Source organism: Plectropomus leopardus, chromosome 21 (assembly GCF_026936395.1).
Source record: "Plectropomus leopardus strain MGB_pleo_1.0 chromosome 21, ASM2693639v1, whole genome shotgun sequence".
In the NCBI taxonomy this organism is placed as follows: domain Eukaryota; kingdom Metazoa; phylum Chordata; class Actinopteri; order Perciformes; family Serranidae; genus Plectropomus; species Plectropomus leopardus.
In genome coordinates this window covers 27771436-27798541 of record NC_142196.1, presented here as the reverse complement: position 1 = coordinate 27798541, position 27106 = coordinate 27771436, and the positions used below count along the sequence as shown (strand labels likewise).

The following is a 27106-nucleotide window of genomic DNA, read 5'->3' as shown; positions in this document are numbered from 1 at the left end:
CAACTTTTTGCTCCATTTTTTTCAAAGTTAACACAAAAATGTTGAAGACTGTATTATTATTATGTAAATCTGAATGGAAATGCACAGAATTTATGGTAAATATTTATTGGTAGCGTGTTATCGATAGACTGTGTGGTGTATTGATCAGCTGTTACATCATTGCTTTGAATGTAAAAAAAAACATAATAATAATAACTAACAAATTATGGGGTTTTGGGGGATTTTTGCATCGTAGGCTGCTTCTGTGTGGCATCCAAAGCTGTCGACGTAATAATTATGCGTTTGTGCGTCCACTCTCAGCCAATAACAGCGAGCTGGTGGAGCGCCTGGAGGGCGTGGTCTCATCGTGGACCAATCAGATCAAGCAGGCGCTGACGGAGAGCGAGCAGATGAGGAAGGAGGCGGACGACGTGGGACCGTCGGCTGAGCTGGAGCACTGGAAGAGACGCATGGTCACCTTCATCAGGTGGAGACTGGCGAGCTCTCAGCATCATCTTCTTTATTCTTTTATAAAATCTCTCTTTTGATTTTTTTCTCTTTTATCTCAATATTTAGTCGTTTAGTTCTCCTCAGTATCACTAATGTCTAATTCCTAAAATAATTACTTTGTAATCATATGAATAAAAAATGTAAATGTAAGTTTTTCATAAACATATATTTATTGATTTTATAGAGCAGTATAATAATACAATGAAAAAAGCATCAACAGTGAATGCACAAACAACAGAGTAAACAACCATAACAATAAAAAAACAATCAAATCAAACATAAAAAAACAAGACGAGAGAAAAAAAAACAGGATATGTTAACCTGTTAGACCATGAAACATTCAATTTTAATTTTCCAGATGCCACATTTTCTGTTTGATATTTTTATTTTCAAAGCAATTATTTTAGCTGATTGTGATTTATTTTTGATGTTTTCACATTTATGCACCAATTTGTAACATCAGTAATGATGACATAAGTGTGTGTGTGTGTGTGTGTGTGTGTGTGTGTGTGTCAGTCTGATAGAGGAGGTGAAGCGTCCTCAGGTGAAAAGGACTCTGGGAGTTCTGCAGGTCACCAAGTCTCGAACTCTACGAGCCTGGAGAGAGCTGGTCAGCCTCCGAAACTGCTGCAGTCTGATCTGGAGTTCACTCCACAGCTGTGCATGTTGCTGATGCCATGATTGATTGGTTTATTGATTGATTGATTGTTTCAGGACGGCGACATCACCGTGGTGGCTAACGAGGCGAAGGACAACGTGAAGTACCTCTACACTCTAGACAAGTTCTTTGGACCGCTGGGGAAATGCACGCCGGTAAAAAGAAACTTTTTATGTCTTTATAAAGATTTGGGATTCAAACCAGCGACTGTCCACAGGCAGAACTTCCTGTCTGCTGTAGGAGGGTCCATTTCCTGCGCAGTTAACCCTTCTAAGTTTACATCTAGAAGAATAATCGAATCTTTAACAATAGTTTTATTTAGTGTTCTTCGCAGAAATGAATGAAAGGCGGAGATACTTGGAAATGGACCTGCACTTGTGTTTTCTGGTCATTTTGACCACTCAAAGCGCTCTCACGCCTCGAGTCACATTCACACACACTGGTGGCCGAGGCTGCCGAACGAGGTGCCACCTGCTGCTCAGTTTTTAACCCTTCACACACACACACATACACACTGATGGAATAGGAGCAGTTTGGCGTCAATATCAAATATTCATTAATATTCTGAATTTTGAACCTTTAAATGCCATGGTTTTCAGTGATCAGCAGCTACATTGACTGTGACAGGTCACCTAGTGGAAATAGCATGTATTTCCTCCATATGCCAAATATGGTCAAAATGACCTCATCAGGTGGAAAATAGTCAAAATGACAAATTCAGAGTCAAAAGCCCAGAATGACACCCAGAAATAATACAAGTCCTGTTTTTCTGCTCTGATGGCTGTGGGATCAAAAATGTCAGTTTGAATGGGTTTCAATGGAGCATTTTTGGACCTGAACAGTCTGAATGTAACTATTTAGTTTCCACAGTGTATTTTAGACTTATTGTAGGAGCTGAGCTGCAAATTCACTGATTACACTCAAATACACAATCTGGACTACATTTAGGACACATGCATCAACACACACACAGTTATCACAACAGGAAGAAGAAAAGAGACTAAAATGAGACAAACAGTCCCTAAAGGGTTCAGAGCGAGATGATCTTCAGGTGAGCAGCTACCGTCAGGTGAGTCTCTGACCCCCCCCCCCCGCTCCCACAGAGTAGCATGCTGGACCACATTCCCGGTCTGATGGCCAACATCAGGATGATCCACAGCATCTCTCAGTACTACAACACCTCCGAGAGGATGACCTCTCTGCTGCTCAAGGTCACCAACCAGATGATTACCACCTGCAGGGGCTACCTGACGCAGGGCGTGACCCACATCTGGGACCACAGCAGGTACACAAAACCAGTACCACGACACCTAATCAGACCAGGCATGTCTGCTTCAGACAACATCAAAACCTGTGTGTGTGTGTGTGTGTGTGTGTGTGTGTGTGTGTGTCTGTGTCTGTGTGTGTGTGTGTGTGTGTGTGTGTGTGTGTGTGTGTCTGTGTGTGTGTTTGTGTGTGTGTGTGTGTGTGTGTGTCTGTGTGTCTGTGTGTGTGTGTGTGTGTCAGACCGGTGCTGCTGCAGCGGATCTCAGACTGCTGTCACCTGAATGTAGAGTACCAGAGGAGCTTTCAGAGCGTCCGAGACAAACTGAGAGAAAACCCTGAAAACAGACAGTTTGACTTCAGGTGAGCAGCAGCAGGCGACCTTCATTTATCACCGAGATCAGTTTAAAGGGCCACACCAACAACGATAACTATAACTACATCTATAACTGTATATATATAATATAAATGATTTTCAAAAATGGTTCCGACTCCAGTGGATGAATGAGTTCACACTACAGCTAAAACGAATGATGGCGAATGATATCGTTTAGATCACTCCAAGAGCGATTTCATGAATGATAAAAAATACCAACAGCCAATCAAAATCTGCTTTATGTAAACTTCACATCCAACAACAATAATACTACTAATAATAAATATATGATTGTGAAAAAGTTTATTTTTATATCTTTTAAGGTGATTTCTAAAGAAAAAATGGCTATTTTGTTTTTATTTTTAACAAAATTGGTGATGTTTTAAGAAGAAAAATAAGTGGCTTTTTTTCTTGCAAAATTTGTGGTGATTTTTTTAAGAAAACAACTTGGAGATTAACAATTTTGATTATTTTTGGTAAAAAAAAAAAAAAGCCAAATTTTTCCTTTTTTTCTGTGGTTTCTGTGTTTTGTTTTTCTGTTTTCAGCGTGGACGCTCACATCGTTGTCGTTATAGTTATGGTGCTTGGCGTGGTCGGCCCGTCGCTGATGATTTTACGAAAAGTGTCTCTGTTTCTGTTCTTTGTCTCTCAGTGAGAACTACATCTTCGGGAAGTTTGACGCTTTCTGCAGGCGTCTGGAGAAGATCGCTGACATGGCGTCCTCGCTGGAGAGCCTGGCTGCTCTGCAGCACATGAAGGTGATCTCACGCTGCAACGTCTCCTCACGTTCCTCTCACGTTCCTCTCACGTTCCTCTCACGTTCCTCACATGTTCCTCTCACGTTCCTCACACGTTCCTCTCACGTTCCTCTCACGTTCCTCACACGTTCCTCTCACGTTCCTCTCACGTTCCTCTCACGTTCCTCTCACGTTCCTCACACGTTCCTCTCACGTTCCTCTCACGTTCCTCTCACGTTCCTCTCACGTTCCTCTCACGTTCCTCACATGTTCCTCACACGTTCCTCTCACGTTCCTCACACGTTCCTCACACGTTCCTCTCACGTTCCTCTCACGTCTTCTCCTAAAGCTCCAGCGTGTTGGGTTCAGGGGATATACTGACAGAAAGTGAATCTAATCAGAGTGTTTTCTAATCTGCCGAAAATTAAAACGGTCGTGTTTGCGTTACCTTAGAATGAGACATTTATGTCCACACAGGGAGCAGGTCCTCGTCCACAGAGATCGCCATGTTTCTACAGGAGCCAGACAGAGATACAGACAGATAGAGACACTATGTCTTCACCTCGGACGCTGTAGTCAGCAGCCCAGTGTCAATGAGCAGCGCCGCAGTTACAGTTTGTGATTTGAAACAATGTACGATTTTATCGTGTGTCATGATTAAAAGAACACCCAAAATAAGAAGATGGTGAACTTCCATTTTTAATAAATCTTCATCAAGCATTAATCAGCAGAAATGAGATTTTTTGGAGCAAACAGTGGTGATGAAAGCCGCTCTAAAGACGAGCACGTATTCCAGGTGGAGGGCGCTGAAAAGATCTATGCTCGCTACCAGACCATCGTCTCCACAACCAAATCCAAGACCTACGACGTCCTGGACCACCGCAAGCTGGAGGTGACTCATCTAAATCTGAGTTAAACATTTCATTTAATGTAATGCCCTACTTTACCTAAAAAAGTCACAAAACACAAGAGAATTGGTTTGATTTCTATGAAAAACGTGTATGTGTGTGTGTGTGTGTGTGTGTGTGTGTGTGTGTGTGTGTGTGTGTGTGTGTCTCAGTTTGACAGTGACTACGCAGACTTCCAGATCCAGGTTCAGGGTTTGTTCCAGTCTCTTCAGGCTCTGCTGGACTTCTGGTTCCATCAGTCTCTCACGGTGAGTTCAGCACGATCTAAAACCGGATCAGCTGTTATTGTTAATGTCCTGAAATCATAGAAACATCCCGAAATCCAAAAAATGTCAAATTTCTTAATGTCCTGTAATTATAAAAATGTCCTAAAATCTGATGAATGTCCAAAACTGTAGAATTATCCTGAAACTTTTGAAATATCCTGAAACCATCCAAAAAAATCTAGTAAATATCCAAAAATGACAGAAACATCCTAAAATCATGAGAAACGTTATATAATCTTTGAAATGTCCTAAAATCAAAATAAATGTCCAGATTATTGGAAATGTTCTTAAATCTGATAAATATCCTAAAATCTTTCTAAAATGTTTTAAATCCTAGAAATGTTCTAATATCTTAGAAATGCTTTCGCATTTTCAGAGGAACTCGGGGAGGTTTCAGGTTTTTAATAACGTGTTACGTTAACGTTTGCACACTGGGTAGCTTCAGTGACTTTGGTGGAAAACACGTTTCTGTGGAGGGACACAGGCGGACGTTTGAGGCGAGGCTTTGTGTTTCAGACGGAGCGGATGCTGCAGCTGCTGCAGGTGTTTGAGTCCGGCCCGACGGCCGGTCTGGACCTGAGGCCGCACCACCTGCTGCTGCTGCAGCGCTACGGCCGGGAGCTGGAGCTACTCAGGAGGACCTACCAGAGACAGAGGGACAGACCGCCCGCCGGACGCAACCTGCCGCCGGTACGCCCTGTCCTCCTGACCCGCTGTCACTGCTGATTACTCTGACCGTTACTCTCTCTGACTGATGAATTATTCTGTAAAACGTCAGAAAATAGTGAAAATGCTTCTGTTAAATCTGCCGCATCACGAAGTGCCGTCGGATCGCTCTGAGGCTTCGTTTACGTTTTAGATTTTCTTCAAGCTTCAGCAGATTTTCAGCTCATTTTCTTTGGAACTTTTACTGATTTTTTATTTATTTTTGTATTTTTTTCAGTTTGAAAGACATTTTAATGACATTTTTTGATGTTTTCTAAAGAAATCAATCTGCTTCAGTTTCAAAGGGTCAAAAAGTTTGTGAAGACGTCTGAACGCAGCACGAGAAAAACAATTTCAGGATTCAGAGGGTTAATCGACTAACCCGAGACAGAAACATCACCTGTCTGACCTCTGAGTGACCTCTGTGTGTGACCTCTGAGTGACCTCTGAGTGACCTCTGTGTGTGACCTCTGTGTGTGACCTCTGAGTGACCTCTGTGTGTGACCTCTGAGTGACCTCTGTGTGTGACCTCTGTGTGTGACCTCTGAGTGACCTCTGTGTGTGACCTCTGAGTGACCTCAGTGTGTGACCTCTGTGTGTGACCTCTGAGTGACCTCTGTGTGTGACCTCTGAGTGACCTCTGTGTGTGACCTCTGAGTGACCTCTGTGTGTGACCTCTGAGTGACCTCTGTGTGTGACCTCAGTGTGTGACCTCTGAGTGACCTCTGTGTGTGACCTCTGAGTGACCTCTGTGTGTGACCTCTGTGTGTGACCTCTGAGTGACCTCTGAGTGACCTCTGTGTGTGACCTCTGAGTGACCTCTGAGTGACCTCTCTGTTATCGTCTCGCTCTCAGGTGGCGGGGCGGATCCTGTGGTGCCGTCAGCTCTTCAGGAAGATCGAAGCTCCCATGTTGATCCTGAAGACGAAGCTCGAAGTCCTCAAGGTGCGACTCTGTTTTTACCTCATCGATCACATTGTTGTCACCGATCAGCGTGACCTCCGTGACCTCCGTCTGCCCGTCTTTCTGCCAGGGACCCGAGATGACCAAAGTGATCCGCAGCTACAACAAGATGGCGGTGGCGTTGCTGCAGTACGAGCTGCTGCACCTGCAGGGCTGGAGTCAGGCTGCAGAGAGCGCGCCGCCCCGCCTGAGCGCCGCCCTGCTGGTCCGACAGCAGAGCAGCAAGGTACCCGACGACATAACGACACTTTTTAGGACAACTGATGTTTAATGAGATCTCGTGTGACTGCCATTGATCACTGTGATCGATCAATTTATTAACAGTCCACTTGTTTAACACCTCGGGCAGTCACAGGCTTCAGATGGATCATTTCTGTGTTCAGTGCAGCGACGACACTGAATTTCTTTTTATTTTAGACTGGAGGCGGGAGGAAACTGACAGTTGAGCTCCATCAAATGTCCAAAAAATCAGACTCCAACAACTCCAAGGCTGTGTTTATAAAATAAATCAAATAATAAAACAAATAATAAAAAATAATAAAATGAATTAAAGTAGCTCAAAATAAAATACACTGAAATAGCTCAAAATAATATAAAATAGCCTAAATAAAATAAATAAAAACAGCCTAAACATATAAAATAAATAAAAATATCTCAACAAATAAAAATCAGTTGAACTAACCACTTCTTATCTGAGAGAAGAGTTGTGCAGAGAGAGACAGCTCTGTCTGTTTTCCAGGAGGTTTTTGTGAACCTGGACCCGGTGGTGCTGGAGGTGCTGCAGGAGGCGCGCTGGATGACCAAACTGGGGGTGACCGTGCCAAAGGTCGTCCTAAAAATGACCTCCAGAGAAGCACACGTCAAAGCTCTGTACAAGCGGTGAGAGTATTTTTTGTATGTTATTGGTTTTTGTTTATTCAACTGAAATATACTTACACTCCACCCTCCTCGCCTCCGTGTAGCCTGACTCGACCCTCCTCGCCTCCGTGTAGCCTGACTCGACCCTCCTCGCCTCCGTGTAGCCTGACTCGACCCTCCTCGCCTCCGTGTAGCCTGACTCGACCCTCCTCGCCTCCGTGTAGCCTGACTCGACCCTCCTCGCCTCCGTGTAGCCTGACTCGACCCTCCTCGCCTCCCTTTTTTGTGCTGCCGTTGTTAAACTTGTGTTCTGCTCTGCCGGTCCAGGCTGCTGGAGCTGCTCCAGGACTACAGCTCGGTGGTTGCCAGGATCCCGCCCCTCCTCTTCCCGCTGATGGCGCCCTTCGTTGGCCGTGTGGAGGCTGCGCTCTCTCCTGGACTCACCACACTGTCCTGGACCTCCCTCAACACGGACTTGTGTAAGCTGGGACTCGTGGATAAATGGATCTACAGAAGCATATTTTTTCGTTTTTATTTGCCGTTTTATGTCGCTGTGAAACCAAATTAAAATGTGAAAATCAGTGAACCTGATCCAGGTCCTCCCTCCGTCCTGCTCAGTCATAGACGCTGTGTATCGGGCTCTGAGGGACCTGAATCAGGTGTCCAAAGGGGCCGCAGACCTGCTGGAGTGTCGCGTTGGTCGTCTGCTTCAGGACATGTCGTCCTGCTGCCTGCTGGTCCTGCCCGAAGACTCGCCTGTCTCACCTCAGGACCTCCTGCTGCAGACAGACAGCTCCGTCCAGACTGCTGCGGCCACGCTGAGCTGGTAATACTGACAGATATACACACCACTGATACTAATACTACTGCTGTTACTACTGATACTACTGTGTGTGCGCATGCGTGTGCGTGTGTGTGTGCGCGCGTGCGCGTGTGTGTGTGTGTGTGTGTGTGTGTGTGTGTGTGTGTGTGTGTGTTTGTATGTGTGTGTGCAGGCAGAGTCAGCAGGTGGAGAAATATGTGTTTGAGCTGATCGAGGAGCTAAAGAGGAAGATGAAGACGACAGACACAGTCAACCTGGAGGTAACACACACACACACACACACACACACACACACACACACACACACACTGTTTACCAGTAACAAATATTAAGTTTGTCATTCATTAATGATCTCCTCCTCCTCCTCCTCCTCCTCCTCCTGCTCCTCCTCCTCCTCCTCCTCAGGGATCTTTCCAGTGTCTCCATCCAGACTCCAAACAGAAGACTCGCTGTCAGTCTTGTCTTCCGTGTCGTTTCTACTCCCTGATTGGTCAGCTCTGTCATCGCAACACTGAGGCTCTCGTCAAAGGTGGGACGTCTGTCCTCCTTCCTTCCCTCCGTCCTTCCTCTTTTCCTCCCTTCTTCTTGTCTTCCCTCAGTTTAACGTGCTTCATCTTACCAGTTTTTACAGGTCATTCCCTGTTTTTGTTCCTTTCATTTTTATCACTTCAGTTCATTTTCTTGTATTTTTTTGCTAATATTTGGGTCATTTCTCTTTAACCCTTTGAAACCTGGATTGACACCAGTTTTATTCGTGCTGTTTTTAGACACTTTACACAAGCATTTAAAGCTTTATAAACTCAGCAAATAGTTTTGATTTCTTTAAAGAAAAGGCAATCAAAAACTTTGAAAAATTTCAAGAAATGATGAAAAGGTGATAAGATCATCATTCACATTAAATTAGCAAAGACAGAGAGAGAAAGAATATGTACATGTATAAATATTTATATATATATATATTATATTTTAATATATTTTATTATATTATATATATATATATTTGGGTTATTTCTTGTTAATGTGCTTATTGTCTTCTTACCTCGTCTTTGAAAGAAATCAGGCCAAATTTCTCAGGTTTTAAAGGGTTAACTGGGACTACTGACAAACTTTCCACCATCACGTCTCAGCTCTGCTCATCCTGCACTAATTTGTTTTTCCTCTCAGCCACCAAATCGTCTCTGGACGCCCTGAGGAGGAGACTTCATGTCCTCAAATACCAGCCGTCCTCCTCGTCCTCCTCCTGCGGCGGCCAGTCAGCTCCTCCTCCTCTCTTCAGAGCCTCCATCCAGCTCGCCATCCCCAACATCGTCCTCAGACCCAGCCTGGACGACATCCAGGTACCTCTGACACAATCGCCTCACCTGTTCCTCTGTCCTTAGAGTTAAATTATATCCAGCATTTTATCAGGGGTTTTTTTGGCATCGTGTTTAACCCTTTAAAACTTGGATTAACATCAGTTTTCTTGTGTTGCGTTTAGGCGCCTTTCATGAGCATTTAAACCTTTGAAAAGAAGGCAATGAGCGATTTGGCATAATCAGTGAAAATCGACAAGAAATTAAACCAAAAATGTGTTAAATTATATATGATCATATAATAAGAGAAAATATACAAAACAAAAAAACGTAACCATTTAGAATTATGCTTTTAAACCTGTAACACACATGCATGGCAGCTGTGTGGGGGTGTCCACATACTTTTGGCCACACACTGTAAGTACCTCCAGCGCTCCTCAGCTACAGCTGAACTGAATGAGTGTGTGTGTGTGTGTGTGTGTGTGTGTGTGTGTGTGTGTGTGTGTGTGTGTGTGTGTGTTTCAGAGCGCCGTGAACAGGCTGGTGAGCGCCGTGCTGTCCGTGACCAAAGACATCCCTCTGTGGACGTACGCTCACCTGCAGTACAAACAGCAGCAGGTACGCCGTCGTCCTCCTCTCTTAAACACCCATCACCACACAGCCAATCACATCCCAGCGTCTCTCTGTCCGCCAGGTGGAGCAGGCGGCGGGCCGGGACGCGGGAGACGACATCCCGGTGAAGCCGCCGGTGCTGAGGCCTCTGGACAGACAGCTGGCCGAGCACAGAGACGTCACCAAGTCAGTCCACAGACACATTAACGAGTCTTTTCATTCCAGCGTCTGTCAGATCTGCTGCTCCTTCAGAGGGTTTCTGTAGTTTTCGGTTATATTTGATTGTCTGAAAATTAAGGGTCCCGTAGGAAAAAAATTACAACAAAAAAAACAGAAAAGATGAGGTCATTTTGACCATATTTGGCATATTGAGAAAAAACATGTCTATTTCCACCAGGTGACCTGCTGCTGATCACTGATATTAAAAATATCTACTTTTCGTGTAGTATATTGACAAAAACCTGGCATTTAAAGGGTTAAAATTCTGAAAGTGAATGAAAATTTGATATTTATGATCAGGACTGATGCTGATTAAATAAAATAAACACAAAAAAGTAGAAATTAATAATAATGTATATATTTTTTTTAAGCCTGATTCTGGGAAGCACACCTTTTTGTGCAGAGTGATATGATGTTCTTATCTGACACAGCACAAATAATAACGTATAAAAATCGATGTTGCTGCTAATAATCAACATGCTGAAATACGTTGTTGTTGTTTGCAGGTTGGTGATCCAGCTGAGCTCCGTCGTGTCGTCTCTCAGATCTCAGGCTGCTGAAACTCTGAATCAACTCGCTCACTTTTCTGCACTGTGGAACCAGGTGTGTGTGTGTGTGTTGTTGTTGTTGTTGTTGTTGTTGTTGTTTATTGGACTAACTCTCAGGTGTGTTCAGGACCCAGAGGAGCAGGTTCAGGTCTTCCTGCAGTCCGACCCGTCGCTGACGGAGTTCAGCTCTCAGATCTGCTTCTACTCTGTGAGTCCACTTCCTGTTTGTTTATTTATTGATTATCATCAGTAAACACTCACAATAAACATCAGATTCAGTATTTAACATCATCAGAGTGAATCCTGTTGGTTTGATTTCTTTCTAAAACATGGGGGGAAAAGGCAAAAAAATAAATAAATTATAAAAATTATTCTAAAAAATGATGGGAGAAAATTTACATTGAACTCATCATAACTCACAACTCATTTTTTGCATATTTTATTCAAGTCAGTTCCTTGCTTTTTACCTAAATTTTTTATTTTATTTAGGTTTTTTTTTGCTAATTTTAAGGTACTTGTCTTGTATTTTTTTACTAATTTCTTGCTCTTTTTTGAGTCATTTCTTTTTAAGTTGCTAATTGCCTTTTTCCTGTTTTTAAAGGAATTGAACCACTTGGGTTTCAAAGGGTTAACTGTGAAAAAAGTGGAATAAAAAGCTGCCTTCAGAAACATAAAGTTAACATCAGAACAGGGACAGTAAAACTTTTACCCATGATGCCTTGCTGCCCCTGCAGAAGCTGGAGGAGCAGATTTCGGAGCTCGCGGCGTTTCGCTCGGTGGGCTCGGTGCTGTTCGACACCGAGCAGCTGAAGCTGGCGCTCACTCAGGAGTGCCGTCTCTGGAAACGAGCCTTTGGCGCCGCACTCAACCGCCGTGCGTCCGCCGACATGGACGACGTCTTCTCGTTCGTGGACGGGCTGACGAAGCGCCTGCAGCGTCCAATCACAGACCTGGAGGACGTCCGAGGAGCCATGGCGGCGCTCAGAGAGGTCAGCCAGCTTCTGATTGGCTGTTGACAAAAAATGGTTCTGTGTGGGTTTCCAAGGGTTAATAAATTCTTGAGAATAAAAATAATATTACAAGAGTGAAGTAGTAATTTTGAGAAAAAAAGTCAGAATTTTATGAGAGTAAACACGCAATATCACGAGAATAAAGTCCTATTTTTACAAGAAAGGGGACATTATATCAGGGAAATAATCATACTATAATTTTATAGCATATTAGCTATAAAACATGTCGGAGCACGGGTCAGCAGGTTACCTGTGGACCGTGTGTGACACGACACGACGCCAGGGACTGCAGTTTCCATGGACGCTGCCTGTGCTCACCTGTTTTATAATTTATTGGTAATATTTTTATTTCTGTAGTATAATATCCCCTTTCTCGTAAAAACGTGACTCTATTCTCGTAAAAATTGTAAAACTACAACTTTATTTTCGTAGTAATACCACTTTCATCTCATAATATTACAAATATACTCAAAGTCTCAAAAAACAAAAAAAGTCCTCAGTGTGGTCCTAAACCTCCGTCGTACTCGTTCACCTCCTCTCTATCTTGTGTTTGAGATTCGGGAGGCGGAGGTTCGTATCGACGCCACCATCGGCCCCGTGGAGGAGTCCTTCGCTCTGCTCAACAAACACGAGCTGCTCTTCAATGACAGGAACGCCGAGCGCGTAGACGGTCTGACGTACGCCTGGAGGACCCTTAGCGGCCTGGTGAGACCTGCTTTACAACACACACGAAAAGACATAAAGACATAATAAAAACCCACATGTAAAAATAAGATAATATCAGAAGCGAATACGTAAGTATAATACAGTTAAGTCAGAGCTCGTTAAAGGCGAAAGTGAAAAGAAACGTTTATAGTTTTCTGTTGAAAATATGTACAACAATGACATCGTTTGGCAAAGACTCACAAAGGTCTACCTACACAAACCTCTCTGATTTCAGTACCTCTTCTGATGCGTTCCATATAACTGGTTCAACAACACTAAACGTTTATTTTGTGTGTGTGTGTGTGTGTGTGTGTGTGTGTGTGTGTGTGTGTGTGTGTGTGTTCAGGTGGTGCAGAACCAGAACACCCTGGTGAGGATCCAGCCCAGCATGAAGGCAGACCTGCTGAGTGAAGTTCAGAGCTTCCAGAGCCACCTTCAGTCCTTCTGCAGCGAGTACAGCCTCAGGTAGTCCTCAATTGGTCCTCAGGTAGTCCTCAATTGGTCCTCAGGTAGTCCTCAATTGGTCCTCAGGTAGTCCTCAGGTAGTCCTCAATTGGTCCTCAGGTAGTCCTCAATTGGTCCTCAGGTAGTCCTCAGGTAGTCCTCAATTGGTCTTCAGGTAGTCAACGAGTAATTCTTGGGTAGTCTTCAAATAGTCTCACAAATAGTCCTCAGGTATTTTGACTTTGAGTCTTTGGGTAGTCTCCGGGTAGTCATCCAGTAATTCTTGGGTAGTCTTCGAGTAGTTTTTAGGTAGTCTTCGGGTAGTCCCCCACTAGTCCTCAGGTAGTCTTTTGGTAGTCTGTTGGTAGTCCTCAGGTAGTCTTTGGGTAATCCTCAGGTAGTCCTGGGGTAGTCCTGAGGTAGTCCTCAGGTAGTCCTGGGGTAGTCTTCGGGTAGTCCTCAGGTAGTCCTGGGGTAGTCTTCGGGTAGTCCTCAGGTAGTCCTTTGGTTCGGACAGACATCACGGTGCATTAAAACAATGTGCACAGAGAGTCGGACGTGTGTTTGCAGGGGCCCGGGGACGGAGGGTGTGGCTCCAGCCGAGGCCAGCGAGCGGCTGCAGAGTTTTCAGGCCGAGTTTGATCATCTGTGGAGGAAATACACCACCTGCTCCGGAGGAGAGGAGCTGTTCGGACTTCCTGTTAACGGTACAACTGCGAGGCCAACCGACAGACTGACCGACCGAGCAACTGACTGACAGACCGACTGACTGACCATCTGAATGTGACCAACTGACCACCAGCAGACTGACTCACTGACCGCAACAACCAACCAACCAACCGATCGACTTTCCAACTGACCGACTGACTGACTAACTGACCGACTGTCCGATCGACCGAGCAACAGAACAACCGACTGTCGGACTTGTATGCCGTCTCTCTCCCTCCTCCTTCATCCTCTCCTCCCTGCAGAGTATCCGGAGCTGCAGAGGATCAAGAGGGAGCTGTCTCTGCTGTCCAAACTCTACAGTCTGTATAACTCCGTCACCGACAGCGTCGCCGGATACTACGACATCCTGTGGGCCGACCTCAACATCGAGAAGATCAACGCCGAGCTGCAGGACTTCCAGAACAGGTGCAGCACGGACAAACGTCATTATACCGCTGTAGCTGTCGCTGGAGGCCTCATGTTTTCTGGTTGTCTGTCTCGTTCGTGGGAAGCCATTATTGAGCGGGTCGAACGCTGGCGAAAATAAACACGTCGACCGTTTTATCGAGACCAGAGAAAATCGCTTATAAGTCACTTCCACTCCTCACTCGGACTAGAGACTAAAAAACCTGTGAGGATTCACTTTTCTCACAGAGATAAATCAAGAATCAATCAGGGAATCAATAAATAATCAGACTGATGATCAGAATCAATGAGAGCGTCACGATCAATAAACTCTCATCGGCTCGCCTGCCTGCAGACAGCACTTCCTCTCTCACTGGCTCTTCTTCTGTGGTTTCAGGATCCGGAAACTTCCGAAGGCGCTGAAGGAGTGGCAGGCCTTCAGAGACCTGAAGAAGACCATCGACGACTTCACCGAGACCTGTCCTCTGCTCTACATGATGTCCAACAAGGTGGGACACCAGTCTGTCTGTCCCTCTGTCTGTGTGTGTCTCTGTCTTTCTGTCCCTCTGTCTGTCTGTCTCTCTGAGAGTGAGACATGTCAGCAGATTTAAATAATTTCACCCGCATTACAGATTTTTGTTGATGTCCAAACGTCCTCTTCATGTGTCTCTGATGTCCTGTGTGTCTCAGGCAATGTTGTCCCGACACTGGACTCGTCTCAGTGAGTTGACGTCTCACAGCTTCCAGGTGGACTCAGAGAGTTTCTCCCTCAGAGACATCATGGAGGCTCCGCTGCTGAAATACAAAGAGGACATTGAGGTACCAAAGACGCTCACACGCTGTTTCTAACTCTGTCCTCTGTGTCCTCTGTGTCCCTGACTCTTTGATCTTAACATCAAAAAAAAAACTCAGTGTGTTTAATAGTCTCACATGTGTGTTTCAGGACGTTTGTATCAGCGCGGTGAAGGAGCGAGACATCGAGGCCAAGCTGAAGGACGTGGTGTCCGAGTGGAGCGGACAGATGCTCAGCTTCGCCTCCTTCAGGAACCGAGGAGAACTGCTCCTGAAAGGAGCCGACACCGCCGACAAGATCGCCATGATGGAGGACAGCCTGATGGTGCTGACATCACTGCTCAGCAACAGGTGAGGACACGAGGAGAGAGGAGACGAGGGAGGAGACAAGGAGGCAAGAAGAGGGAGAGGGAGGAGACGAGGAGGAACATCAAGCAAATGAAAGATAAACATACGAATATAAAATAAACGTAGTAAAATGCAGAGAAGAAAGAATGGATGTGTGGAAGGTGAATGAATGAATGAACAGATGAATGAATAACTGAATAGATGAATGAATGAATGAATAACTGAATAGATGAATGAATGAATGAATAACTGAATAGATGAATGAATAAATGAACAGATGAATGAATAACTGAATAGATGAATGAATGAATGAACAGATGAATGAATAACTGAATAGATGAATGAATGAATGAATAACTGAATAGATGAATGAATGAATGAATAACTGAATAGATGAATGAATAGACAGGTGAATGAACAGACCTCCTCCTCCTCCTGCTGCAGGTATAACGCCCCCTTCAGGCCGTCCATCCAGCTGTGGGTACAGAAGCTGTCCAACACCTCGGAGGTGATCGAGCGCTGGCTGTCGGTGCAGAACCTCTGGATCTACCTGGAGGCCGTGTTCGTGGGCGGAGACATCGCCAAGCAGCTGCCTCAGGTCACATGATTATCACGCCACGCCTGCGGTTTTGACCCTTTCCGCTCCCGTCGGCTCTAACGTTTGTCTCTCACTCGTCCAGGAGGCCAAACGCTTCCAGAGCATCGACAAGTCGTGGCAGCGGATCATGCAACGTGCTCACGAGATGCCCAACGTGGTGCAGTGCTGCGTGGGAGACGAGACGCTCAGCCAGGTGCTGCCCGCGTGCCTCTGAGCAGCGCCGCAGTCAGGTGACTCTGCAGGTGTGTTAACTGCTGTGTGTCGTCCTGCAGCTGCTGCCTCACCTGCTGGAGCAGCTGGAGCTCTGCCAGAAGTCTCTGTCCGGGTACCTGGAGAAGAAGCGCCTGGTGTTTCCCCGCTTCTTCTTCGTGTCCGACCCGGCGCTGCTGGAGATCCTGGGCCAGGCCTCCGACTCGCACACCATACAGGTGACGCTCAGGTGTTCACATCAGGCCGACGCTAATTATACTCTGATTCACGTCACCTCGCCAAAATACAAACAACCACTGATACAGTTTATATTTTCGCCTCCACACCGGCGATATTCTGAGGCAGGAGGCGTTCTGTCTCAGGTTGTTGTGAAAACGTTGTCACGGTAACGCTGTGAGGGGAAACCTTCAATTTTAGCTCAAACATCCACATGGACTCAAACATGTCAAAGGTCAAAGGTCACTGTGGCCCTCCATCAGTCTCACTCTTGTTCAGGCAATATCTCATGGAGAGATATGTCTCTGTCCCTCTGTCTCTCTGTGTCCCTGTACCTCTGTCTCTCTGTGTCCCTGTCCCTCTGTCCCTCAGGCTCACCTGCTCAGTCTGTTTGACAACGTAAACAGAGTAGTTTTCAGTGAGAAGCTCTACGATCAGATCGTCAGTTTTCAGTCTCAAGAGGGAGAAACTGTGCAGCTGAGCCAACCTGTGCTGGCCCAGGTACACACACACACACACACACACACACACACACACACGCACACACACACACACACACACACACACACGCACACACACATTTTAAACATCAGTATCGGACACATCTCAGGCTGTGATTTTTTTTTTTGTTGACTTTTTTTAAATCTACTTTGCGTGTAGTATATTTAATTTTTTTAATTTTTTTGCATATAAAAACATAGCGGCATCATTACAAAATACTGGCATTTAAAGGGTTAAAATTCGGAAAATTAATGAATATTTGATATTTATGATTAGGACTGATGTTGGTTAAAAAATTAAGTCAATGGAAGCAGAAAATCATATAAATGTGTGATATAATTTAAAGCTTGATTTAAGTGCATTTCAAACAAATATATTGCAGCTCAAAGTGCAGCAACACAACAAAAACCAGAATAACATATGAAACCAGCAAAAATGGATTTAAAAAATTGAAAAAGTAAAAACCATAAAAACATAAAAAAAAAAGACACGCCAGACCACAAAGACAGGTTGAATAAGCGTTAATTATGATCCGTGTTTCGTCTCGTGTCCTCAGGGGAACGTGGAGGTGTGGTTGGGACAGCTGCTGGCGGGGGTGAGACAGACGCTCCATACGATCATCCGTCAGGCCCACGTGGCCGTCAGCGACCCCGGCGTGAAGCTGCTGGAGTTCCAGGCGGCGTTCCCGGCTCAGGTGGGCCTGCTGGGAATACAGATGATCTGGACCAGAGACGCAGAAGACGCCCTCGTCCTCAGCAAGTCTGACAAGAAGGTGCTTTTATATTTTGAAAGTCTGAGTGGAGGGGACGCTCGTCTTTCTGTCCACTCACCGTCCTCTGCCCGACAGATCATGCAGGCGACCAATCAGAAGTTCCTGGACCTCCTGAACGAGCTGATCGACATGACGACCAGAGAGCTGAGCAGGAACGAGAGGACAAAGTACGAGACGCTCATCACCATCCACGTCCATCAGAGGGACATCTTCGATGAGCTGGTGGGTGGACAGACAGAGGGACGGACAGGCTTGATGTCGTTCAGGGTTTTATAAACTGACGTCTTCTCGTCTCCGTCAGGTGCGTCTGAACGTGCGCTCGGCGGCGGACTTCGAGTGGCAGAAACAGTCCAGGTTTTACTTCCTGGAGGAGGCGGACAGGTGTGTGATCCAGATCACAGACGTGGAGTTCAGCTACTGCAACGAGTACCTGGGCTGCACGGACCGCCTGGTCATCACGCCGCTCACAGACAGGTAACCACACACCTGAGGGTCCCAGCGTTACTGTCCGTCCATCACAGCGCCACACGTCCTCCACTGATGTCTTTACTTTGACCAGACAACAAAAACATTAACCCTTTAGAGCGCCGCTTTAATATCACACACACTCAGACCGCTCTGTTCACAGTCAGGCTTTAAAAATATTATACATTAATGTTATATTCATCTTTCATTGAGTTCATTTTTAGCCCACATCAGTCCTAATCATAAATATCAAATATTCATTCACTTTCAGAGTATTAACCCTTTAAATGCCAGGTTTTTGTCATGATGCAACTACATTTTTAGATTAAAATTAAAGAAGAATTATGTCCAATCTCGTGTTCAGTCATTACATATACTACTTATTATATCTGATACAAAAAAAATACAAAATAATTAGCAGTAGTACCTATAATATATACTTATCTGACAGAGGTATCTACCTGTCCAGGTGTTACATCACGCTGTCTCAGGCTCTGGGGATGAGCATGGGCGGAGCTCCGGCCGGTCCCGCGGGAACAGGTAACGCCGTCCACGTCTCCAGTGACGACTCACACGAATATTCTCATGTTGACTTTGTTGTTTGTTGCTTTAACCCTTTAAAATCTGGGCAAAGTGTCATGATTTATTTCAAAAACATCAGAAGAAGGCTAAGATCAACTTAGGAAGAAATGACCCAGAAATTATTAAGAAATCAGTAAAAAATACAAGAAAATGTCCTAAAAATAAGAAAAGAAAACAAACAAACAAACATATGGAAATTGAAAACAAAGCAAAAAAAGGAAATGACCTGAGGAAAAAAATGCTTAATAATTTTAATAATTCTGTTTTTACAAAATACTTACATGTATATATTTAGATTTAAAAATATAGTTCTGTGTATATTTTTCCTCTCTTTTTTTGTAATTCTCTAAATTTTCTGATTTATTGCAATTTGCGAGACATTTTTCTGGCCATGTTGCTCTTTTTTTTTCTTCATGATTTTGAGAAAAATTGCACTAATTTGGGCAGGGTGCAAAGACTTTCAATTAGTGAAGATCCAGGTTTCATAGAGTTAATGTTTTGTGTGTGTGTGTGTGTGTGTGTTCAGGTAAAACGGAGACCACTAAAGACATGGGTCGCTGTCTGGGGAAATACGTGGTGGTTTTCAACTGTTCGGACCAGATGGACTACAGAGGACTGGGACGCATCTACAAAGGTGTGTGAAAGTGTCTGTGAGGACACCTGCTGTGTGTGAACAGTTACTGCAAAGCTCCCGTTTTACTAACTGCTGATGGATCGACCCGAATCACCAGAAAAACACGTTGGCATTATTTGTCCTGCGAACCACAGATATGTTACATTTGTATGCTTTATGTAGCAGATATATTTAAATGTTAAGTTGAAATTTGAGTTGAAAAATAATTTCTTTTCATTGTTTTTGTCCTGGAATAAAAATAGGGATTTCTTCTTTAATAAAACAACTGCTTTTTATGTCACTGTATTTACACGAGTTTTGTAGCATTTTCCTGACAAGAAACGCAGCGATGTGTCTGACAAAAACAACCACTCTTCATGTATTCTGTCTCTCGGTGTCTCAGCTCGCCTCGTGTCCTCAGTTTTCTGTGGTGTCTCTGCAGGTCTGGCTCAGTCCGGAGCCTGGGGCTGCTTCGATGAGTTTAACCGCATCGAGCTGCCGGTCCTGTCGGTGGCGGCGCAGCAGATCTACATCGTCCTGCAGTGCAAGAAGAACAAGAAGAAGCAGTTTGTCTTCACCGACGGAGACGTGGTGGACATGGACCCCGAGTTCGGCATCTTCCTCACCATGGTAACCGAGCTCTGCGTGCACTCACAAACCTTTATTTTTGTTTTTTTTGTCCAGTAGACAAAGAATCACCTAAAAGTACAAATGGCAATAAATGGTGTTAACAGACTTTTTGAGATGACTAACTTTTCATTGAAAATAATCACATCAGTCAATAAAGATGCTTTAAAACACATTTATTCGTTGTGTCTCAAAATATCCGTAATTTCTGAAGTATCTCCTGAAAACAGTGTGTAGAAAACTTCATATAAGAGATTAATATTTATTAAGATAATCAATAATATCAAATTAAAGTTGATTGTGTCATTAAAAAAATCTAATCTGAACAGTATTTCTCCTGCAGTGACACTCAGATCCACCGTCCACTCCAACGCACAAAGGTTTTTCTATTATGAATAAAAGATGCAAATATTTTATATTATATATATTTTTATGTATAAATGATAAAACATCTGACGTTTACTCTGAAAGCTGCTTAAACACAAATTATGAATTTTAACTGCACGGATCAGCAGCCACCTCTCGCTCCTGCAGAACCCGGGTTACGCCGGCCGCCAGGAGCTCCCCGAGAACCTGAAGATTCAGTTTCGCACCGTCGCCATGATGGTCCCGGACCGAGCCATCATCATGAGGGTCAAACTGGCCAGCGCGGGTTTCCGTGACAACCAGGTCCTGAGCAGGAAGTTCTACACCCTGTACAAGCTGTGTGAGGAGCAGCTGTCCAAACAGGTGATGCTGCGACGAGAACGCCGTCCGAAAAAAAACAGCCTCCTCTTATGTTTTCTCTTAGTTCTCGACACCAAATTATATAAAGAGCTTAACTGCAGATGCAGCAAACGCTCTGAACCGCCCAAATCTGCTCTGACCTTGTGAGCTCAGTGATGAATCCCACTGACCATCGGTCACCTGTCAGCACAGGTAACGCCCCTAAACACCATATAAGGGCAGGTTTAGTGCCGTGTGCAGAGACTCTGCAGCAGAGAAACTGACGATCTGCTGAATAAACTGACAGTAAATGTGATTTTAGAGAAATGTTCTAAAGTATTAAGTATTATTGAGTTGGGTAACAGTTTTTGGCCTGTGAAAGCCAGATGTTTTTCTCTCATCTGGACTATTTGTAAAATTTTGTCTTAACTCAGAGAAAAGCAAAAATAAGAAAACGATGGCGAATTCCAAAAATCTGTGGGAACAAATCCTGGAGACGAACAAAAATGAGAAAACGTGTTTGTGTGTTTCCTGCGTGAGGCTCCGTCTCTGTTCATCTGTTACTAAAACTCTCTGCGGTCCAGCTGAGTCAACGCTTCTGGTTCTGGTTCTGTGTAAACATCAGGTCCACTATGATTTTGGTCTGAGGAACATTTTGTCGGTTCTGAGGACGCTGGGAGCCGTGAAGAGATCCAACCCGTCAGAACCAGAGAAGACCGTGGTGATGAGGGTCCTGAGAGACATGAACCTCTCCAAACTGGTGCGTCCCACTGGCCTCTGTGTGTGTGTGTGTGTGTGTGTGTGTGTGTGTGTGTGTGTGTGTGTGTGTGTGTGTGTGTGTGTGTGTGTGTCTCGATTTCTTTGAATAACGTAGAAAGAGCGCACTGAGCAATGAAAACAGAAATTACACAAAAACTGGCAAGAAATTAGTAAAAAGTGCAAGAAAATAACCTGAAAATAAAAAAGTAAATATAGAAAAACAAGTAATCGAGACTTTTAAGAAGAGCTTAAAAATTTTAATAATTCTATAACTTAATAAGATATGTAATTATGATTATTAATCTAGTCTTTTCCCTAAGTTTTTCTTTTTTCCTCCCCGGGAGATTTTCCTCTAAAAATGTTGAATTTCATTTTTAAGGTTTAACCAACTTGCTCATTGTATGTTTTCCAAAGAAATCAAACCGATTTATGAGCACTTACTGGAAAGTTTTAAGAGTTTTAAGACCGACTGTCAGCATTAATAAGATGTTTGATAAAAGTAATAAGACTTCATAGGTGTTAACTCTTGCATAAACACATTTAGTATCTTATAAGGTATTTCTGAGAACTACCTGTAAGAGTTTTTAGATCAATTATCAGCATGATGGGATGTGTATTAACATTAATAAGGCGTAATTAGTTTTGATAGTTAATTAAACAGATTTATAATTGGCTTTTAAGATATTTATGAGCACTAACATGAAACTTTTAAGTGTTTATAGACCACATATTAATGTTAATATGATGTCTAACCAAAATAATAAGATTTCATAAATGTTAATAATTGCATAAACACTTTTATTGGCCCTGTTATATTTTTATGAGCACTTACATGGAACTTTTAAGAATTTAAAGACCACTTAACCAAAGTAATACGATTATAAGGAGTTAACTACAGTTTCATTTTATTTTTTAATTTTTTTTTTTTTTGCATGTTTTTATTTATGTATTTATATTTTTATGTAAAAAGGATTTCAAATCACTAATCTAACAGAAAAAAGGGGGGCAGGTTGTTTGTGGTGCTTTAAAAAGGCTGGTCCCAGAGAGAATGAACCCCCCTCTAATCTGCTCAACATGGTACAGTCCCAGTCCCCCTCTGCCACAAAACCAGTTGGAAGCTCCCACTTCCTGTTTGTCAGTTTGAATCCAGGAGCTGCAGGTAAAGTGGAGGGAAACTTAGCAACAAAACTTTTGGTAAAATGAAGCTAAATATCACAAATAAATGGTTTTATTTGAAGTTTTTATGTCATAAAGAGTTTAACTGATGATAGTTTTGTTCAGAAAGAACCCGAAATCACAACATTTGATTTGATTTCCTGCCGTTTGTTGTTACTCATTTAAATATCCCCTCATGTGCTGCCGGGACCAATAGCAGTCTCTTAAAAGTCAAATATGTGGAACATTTGGAGGATTCACGCCTGTTTTTTTTGTTTTATTTTTATTTTATGTCATTAATGTTATTTTATAATTTAACACACGCGAGCATTAACAGCTGTTTTATTCATCATTAACAGTGTAACATTAATGTTTGCAGCAGAAACTTTGTAGCTGCATTTAGCCAAATATTAACCCTTGAACACCTGGAGTGACATCAGTTGTCTTGTGCTGCCCTCAACGAGCATTTAAACCCGAGAAAATTAAATTGCGATTTTTTGAAATCATGGGAAAAAGGCAACAAGTAACTTGCCAAGAAATGTCCTGCAAATTGCAAATAGATAAATAAATAAATAAGCATCGGTGCATCTCAGTTTGCTTGAAGATTTCAGCTGCAGGAATGATATTTATTCATAGATTTTTATTTTTGGTCAGTGTCATTTGACAGCAGTAACGCGTCTCTTGTGTCTCTGCAGGTGGACGAGGACGAGCCTCTGTTCATGAGTCTCATCAACGATCTGTTTCCTGGTATCGGTGAGTTTCCGTCGAACATCGCGCTGCTGCGGATGTTTCTGCTTTTGTGTCTCGGCTCGCACAGATTATTTTTAGATTTCGTGATTTTCCGTTTGTGATTTTGTTGAATCCTCCTGCAGTTCTGGATAAAGCCGGATATCCCGACCTGGAGGCGTCCATCTGCAGTCAGGCTCAGCAGGCCGGTCTGATCCCTCACCCGCCCTGGATCCTCAAACTGGTTCAGCTCTACGAGACGCAGAGAGTCAGACATGGTACACGCACACACACACACACACACACACACACACACACACACACACACACACACACACACACACACTCCCCATGATGACTGTTTGTAATTCATAATATATAAACATGTTTTCCGCGCAAATTCCAGTTTTAAGCACGTCAAAGAAAACCAAATGGGTTGTTTTTTCAAATTTTATTATCAAACACAAAAAAACATGTTTTTTGGTCTTCCTGTTTCTAAAGGGTAAACGGCTCGTTTCACGATTTTGGTTTTCTGAATGCAAAACAAAAATCCACTGGCCACCAGGTTCACCATGTGACATCACCTGTTGACTGTGTGTTTCACACCAGGGACGGAGGATGTAACGATATCCTCGTTCTCGTAAAGACTGGACTTTATTCTCTGAAAATTGCGTCTTTTTTTCTCAGAATTTTACAACTTTTTTCTTGAAGTCCCAAATCTTCAGATGTCAGACAGAACGTGTTCTTCTTCGCTGACACTGAGCGTCGCCTTCGCTCTCGTCCACATCGATAAAAGTCGAGCTCTGCGTGTAAATGACCGCTCGTACAGTTTTGGTTTGGTTTCATACGGACTGAGCGCCGTGTGAACTCCTCAAATATCTCAAAAAACGCGGCAGCATCATGAGAGCTCCTCGCTGTGAAGCCGAGCTCAGCTGCGGCGTGCTCCTGCAGGGATGATGGCGTTGGGGCCCAGCGGTGCCGGGAAGACGACCTGCATCCACACGCTGATGAAGGCCATGTCCGAGTGCGGCTCGCCGCACCGCGAGATGAGGATGAACCCCAAAGCCATCACGGCCTCGCAGATGTTCGGCACGCTGGACGTCACCACCAACGACTGGACGGACGGCGTCTTCTCTACGCTGTGGAGGAAGACGCTGAAGGCCAAGAAGGTCAGACGTGTTTTTCAGCTCTGATTAAAGAGAGTGAGACGCTCCGATATATATATATATATATATATATATATATATATATATATATATATATTTATGAAGACATATCACTCTATACGTCTATATATATCTCTGTGTGTGTGTGTGTGTGTGTGTGTGTGTGTGTGTGAGACAGGGTGAGTACATCTGGATCGTGCTGGACGGTCCCGTGGACGCCATCTGGATCGAAAACCTGAACTCAGTTCTGGACGACAACAAAACTCTGACGCTGGCGAACGGAGACCGAATCCCCATGGCACCCTGCTGCAAGGTGACATCACAGCGTCTGTCTGTCTGTCTCTGTGTCTTCTCTGTGTCCGTCCATCTGTCTGTCTCGTTTTATGTCTCTGCACTGGTTTTGCGTTGCTGGGTGATGTTGTGATCTGAGCCAGAGGACGTTCAGAAACTCAAACCGCGTCACACAGAAAGACCGTGATTAAGCCTCTGTGTCTTCTGCGTCCATCATGTTTTCCGTGTCTTCTCTGTCTTTCCTCCAGATCGTCTTTGAGCCCCACAACATAGACAACGCGTCCCCGGCCACCGTGTCCAGGAACGGCATGGTGTTCATGAGCTCGTCGGTGCTGGGCTGGACTCCCGTCCTGCAGGCCTGGTTACAGAAGCTCCCGGAGCAGCAGGCGGACGTCCTGAGAGCCTGTTTCACCTGCTGCTACCAGGCGAGGACCACAGACAGACGCTTTTTAAAAAGGTCTTCATGTGCACTGAAGGGCTACAATCACATGAAAATGTGCTGTCTGTGTCCGTCCTGCAGGACTTGTTGGACTTTGTCTCCACTGCCGTGTCTCCGAAGATGCAGGTGTTGGAGTGTATGTACATCAGACAGACGATTGACCTGCTGCAGGTGCGACTGCAAAAACACAATCCTGAAGTTTAAGGTTTAAGAAACACAAAAAATCCTCCTCTTTCATTCTGTTGAGTTTTTGTTGATGTATTTTTTTTACGTTTTTGTGTTCAGGGTTTGCTCCCTGCGGCGGAAGACAAACAGGGTTGCCATGGTGACGTGGGTCGGCTGTTTGTGTTTGCAGTGATGTGGTCTCTGGGCGCCGTGCTGGAGCTGGACGACAGAGCCAAGATGGAGGCCTTCCTGAAGGTGCATGCGTGCGTGCGTGCGTGTGGCTCACTCTGACTCCCTGTAGGGGGCGTCAGAGCAGGACGTGTCCTCTAAAATGTCTCGTCTGTTGTTTGTGCTCGCAGAGCCACAGCTCGTCTCTGGACCTGCCGCAGACTGAGGACGACCAGACCATCTTTGAGTTCACCGTCAGTGAGCAGGGACACTGGGAGCACTGGTCCAACAAGGTCTGTGGACGCTGAGGACAGTTATTAACCCTGCACATGCTGTTAAAAACATGTCTCCTCCACACTGACAAACACCGACTGGTTTTCCGTGCAGGACTTTGACTTAACAATGAACTGATTTGATTTCTGTGGCTAAAGCTCAAGAATTCATACACTAATTATGACAAAATTTCACACCAACTTCCTATAGGACGTAATGATGAAGTGATGACATTTTATGCCCATTTTATGCCCTTTTTTGCCTATTTTTTACCCATTTTATGTCCTTATCTCAAAGACAGAAGGGGAGACATTTGGTCAGATACTGATTAAAAAAGTAAAACACCTCTGGGTGCTGGATTTTTAATCTCAGCGCAGCCTGAAATCTGTCCTCTGTATTTACTGTTGTCATGACGCAGGTCCCAGAGTACGTCTACCCCAGAGACCACGTCCCAGACTACTCGTCCATCCTGGTTCCCAACGTGGACAATGTGAGGACGGACTTCCTGATGCAGACCATCGTGAAGCAGAGGAAGGCCGTGCTGCTGATCGGAGAGCAGGGAACCGCCAAGACCGTCATGATAAAAGTGAGACACATGGAGACAGGAGGGACTCTGAGGGACGCTTTTTTTTCCTTTTTAACGCCCGGACCCACATCTGTTTTTCAGTGCTGCACCTTCACCAAACATTTAACCCTCTGAAACCTGAGAAAACTGCTTTGATTTCATTTGAAAACATGAAGAAAAAACATAATGAGCAACTTGGAAAGAAATTCAAATTGCAAAAGCTGAGTAAAAGATGAAAAAAGTAACCTAAAAACGGAACTTTTTTTGACAATTTCAAGTTTTTTGGGGATTTTTATTTTTTATTTTTTGTCATTTAATTTTTTTTTTTTCATTTTAAAGATATTTTAAGGATTTCTGGGGGTGTTTCTTTCCTATTTTTTCTTAATTTTGAGCTGTTTTGGGGGTGTTTTTATAATTTTGACTTTTGGGGATGTTTATTTCCTTTTTTAGTAATTTTCAATATTTTTTTTAGATTTTTAATAATTTTGTTCATAATGCTCCGTGCGTCTCTGTGGCGCCCCCCGCAGGGCTACACCAGTAAACTCGACCCGGAGCTCCACCTCAGTAAGACGGTGAACTTCTCTTCGGCCACGCTGCCCGGCATGTTCCAGAGAACCATCGAGAGCTACATCGACAAACGCATGGGCGCCACCTACGGGCCGCCGGCGGGACGCCGCATAACCGTCTTCATCGACGACATCAACATGCCCGTCATCAACGAGTGGGGAGACCAGGTCGGCCTCAGGCGCTCTCTGATTGGTCACCTCTCTTTCTGTTTAATATTAAGTTAATATTAGGGGTCGACAGATTATCTACCCGCAGATTTTCGGGGCCAAAATTTGGCTTTTTAGTGATGAGATATTTTTATTTATGAAGTTTTGTCTCGGAGTTTGCTTTATTCCAAATTCTAAATATTGACAAAAATATTTTTTCCGATTTTATCGTAAATGCTCATCTGTTGGAAATATCAGTTATCGGTCT

The 27106-nt window shown here is 44.1% G+C and overlaps 1 protein-coding gene across 3 annotated transcripts in view; it reads left to right on the top strand.

Annotated features, from left to right (window-relative positions):
- The window catches only part of dnah5l (dynein, axonemal, heavy chain 5 like), a 58899-nt gene that overhangs the window by 8636 nt on the left and 23157 nt on the right, over positions 1–27106 (top strand). For all 3 annotated transcript variants that reach the window (XR_015775308.1, XM_088071720.1, XM_088071721.1), the window contains exons 10-60: positions 301–466; positions 1006–1099; positions 1204–1302; positions 2251–2432; positions 2654–2773; positions 3439–3544; positions 4320–4415; positions 4584–4679; positions 5214–5387; positions 6258–6347; positions 6436–6591; positions 7105–7244; positions 7551–7702; positions 7842–8049; positions 8219–8306; positions 8452–8575; positions 9211–9383; positions 9864–9956; positions 10033–10136; positions 10676–10772; positions 10845–10925; positions 11452–11706; positions 12283–12432; positions 12779–12897; positions 13447–13583; positions 13848–14010; positions 14387–14498; positions 14680–14808; positions 14933–15132; positions 15574–15727; positions 15810–15920; positions 16000–16155; positions 16526–16654; positions 17211–17426; positions 17502–17648; positions 17728–17900; positions 18361–18431; positions 19000–19107; positions 19529–19716; positions 20248–20442; positions 21044–21178; positions 23028–23085; positions 23205–23336; positions 24010–24227; positions 24403–24537; positions 24764–24940; positions 25036–25125; positions 25240–25374; positions 25479–25580; positions 25979–26146; positions 26653–26859. Coding sequence is in view for 2 of the 3 variants with exons in the window: in XM_088071720.1 (XP_087927846.1) it covers positions 301–466; positions 1006–1099; positions 1204–1302; positions 2251–2432; positions 2654–2773; positions 3439–3544; positions 4320–4415; positions 4584–4679; positions 5214–5387; positions 6258–6347; positions 6436–6591; positions 7105–7244; positions 7551–7702; positions 7842–8049; positions 8219–8306; positions 8452–8575; positions 9211–9383; positions 9864–9956; positions 10033–10136; positions 10676–10772; positions 10845–10925; positions 11452–11706; positions 12283–12432; positions 12779–12897; positions 13447–13583; positions 13848–14010; positions 14387–14498; positions 14680–14808; positions 14933–15132; positions 15574–15727; positions 15810–15920; positions 16000–16155; positions 16526–16654; positions 17211–17426; positions 17502–17648; positions 17728–17900; positions 18361–18431; positions 19000–19107; positions 19529–19716; positions 20248–20442; positions 21044–21178; positions 23028–23085; positions 23205–23336; positions 24010–24227; positions 24403–24537; positions 24764–24940; positions 25036–25125; positions 25240–25374; positions 25479–25580; positions 25979–26146; positions 26653–26859 (7109 nt within the window). In the remaining variant the exon portion in view is untranslated. The remainder of the gene's footprint in view (positions 1–300; positions 467–1005; positions 1100–1203; positions 1303–2250; positions 2433–2653; positions 2774–3438; positions 3545–4319; positions 4416–4583; positions 4680–5213; positions 5388–6257; positions 6348–6435; positions 6592–7104; positions 7245–7550; positions 7703–7841; positions 8050–8218; positions 8307–8451; positions 8576–9210; positions 9384–9863; positions 9957–10032; positions 10137–10675; positions 10773–10844; positions 10926–11451; positions 11707–12282; positions 12433–12778; positions 12898–13446; positions 13584–13847; positions 14011–14386; positions 14499–14679; positions 14809–14932; positions 15133–15573; positions 15728–15809; positions 15921–15999; positions 16156–16525; positions 16655–17210; positions 17427–17501; positions 17649–17727; positions 17901–18360; positions 18432–18999; positions 19108–19528; positions 19717–20247; positions 20443–21043; positions 21179–23027; positions 23086–23204; positions 23337–24009; positions 24228–24402; positions 24538–24763; positions 24941–25035; positions 25126–25239; positions 25375–25478; positions 25581–25978; positions 26147–26652; positions 26860–27106) is intronic.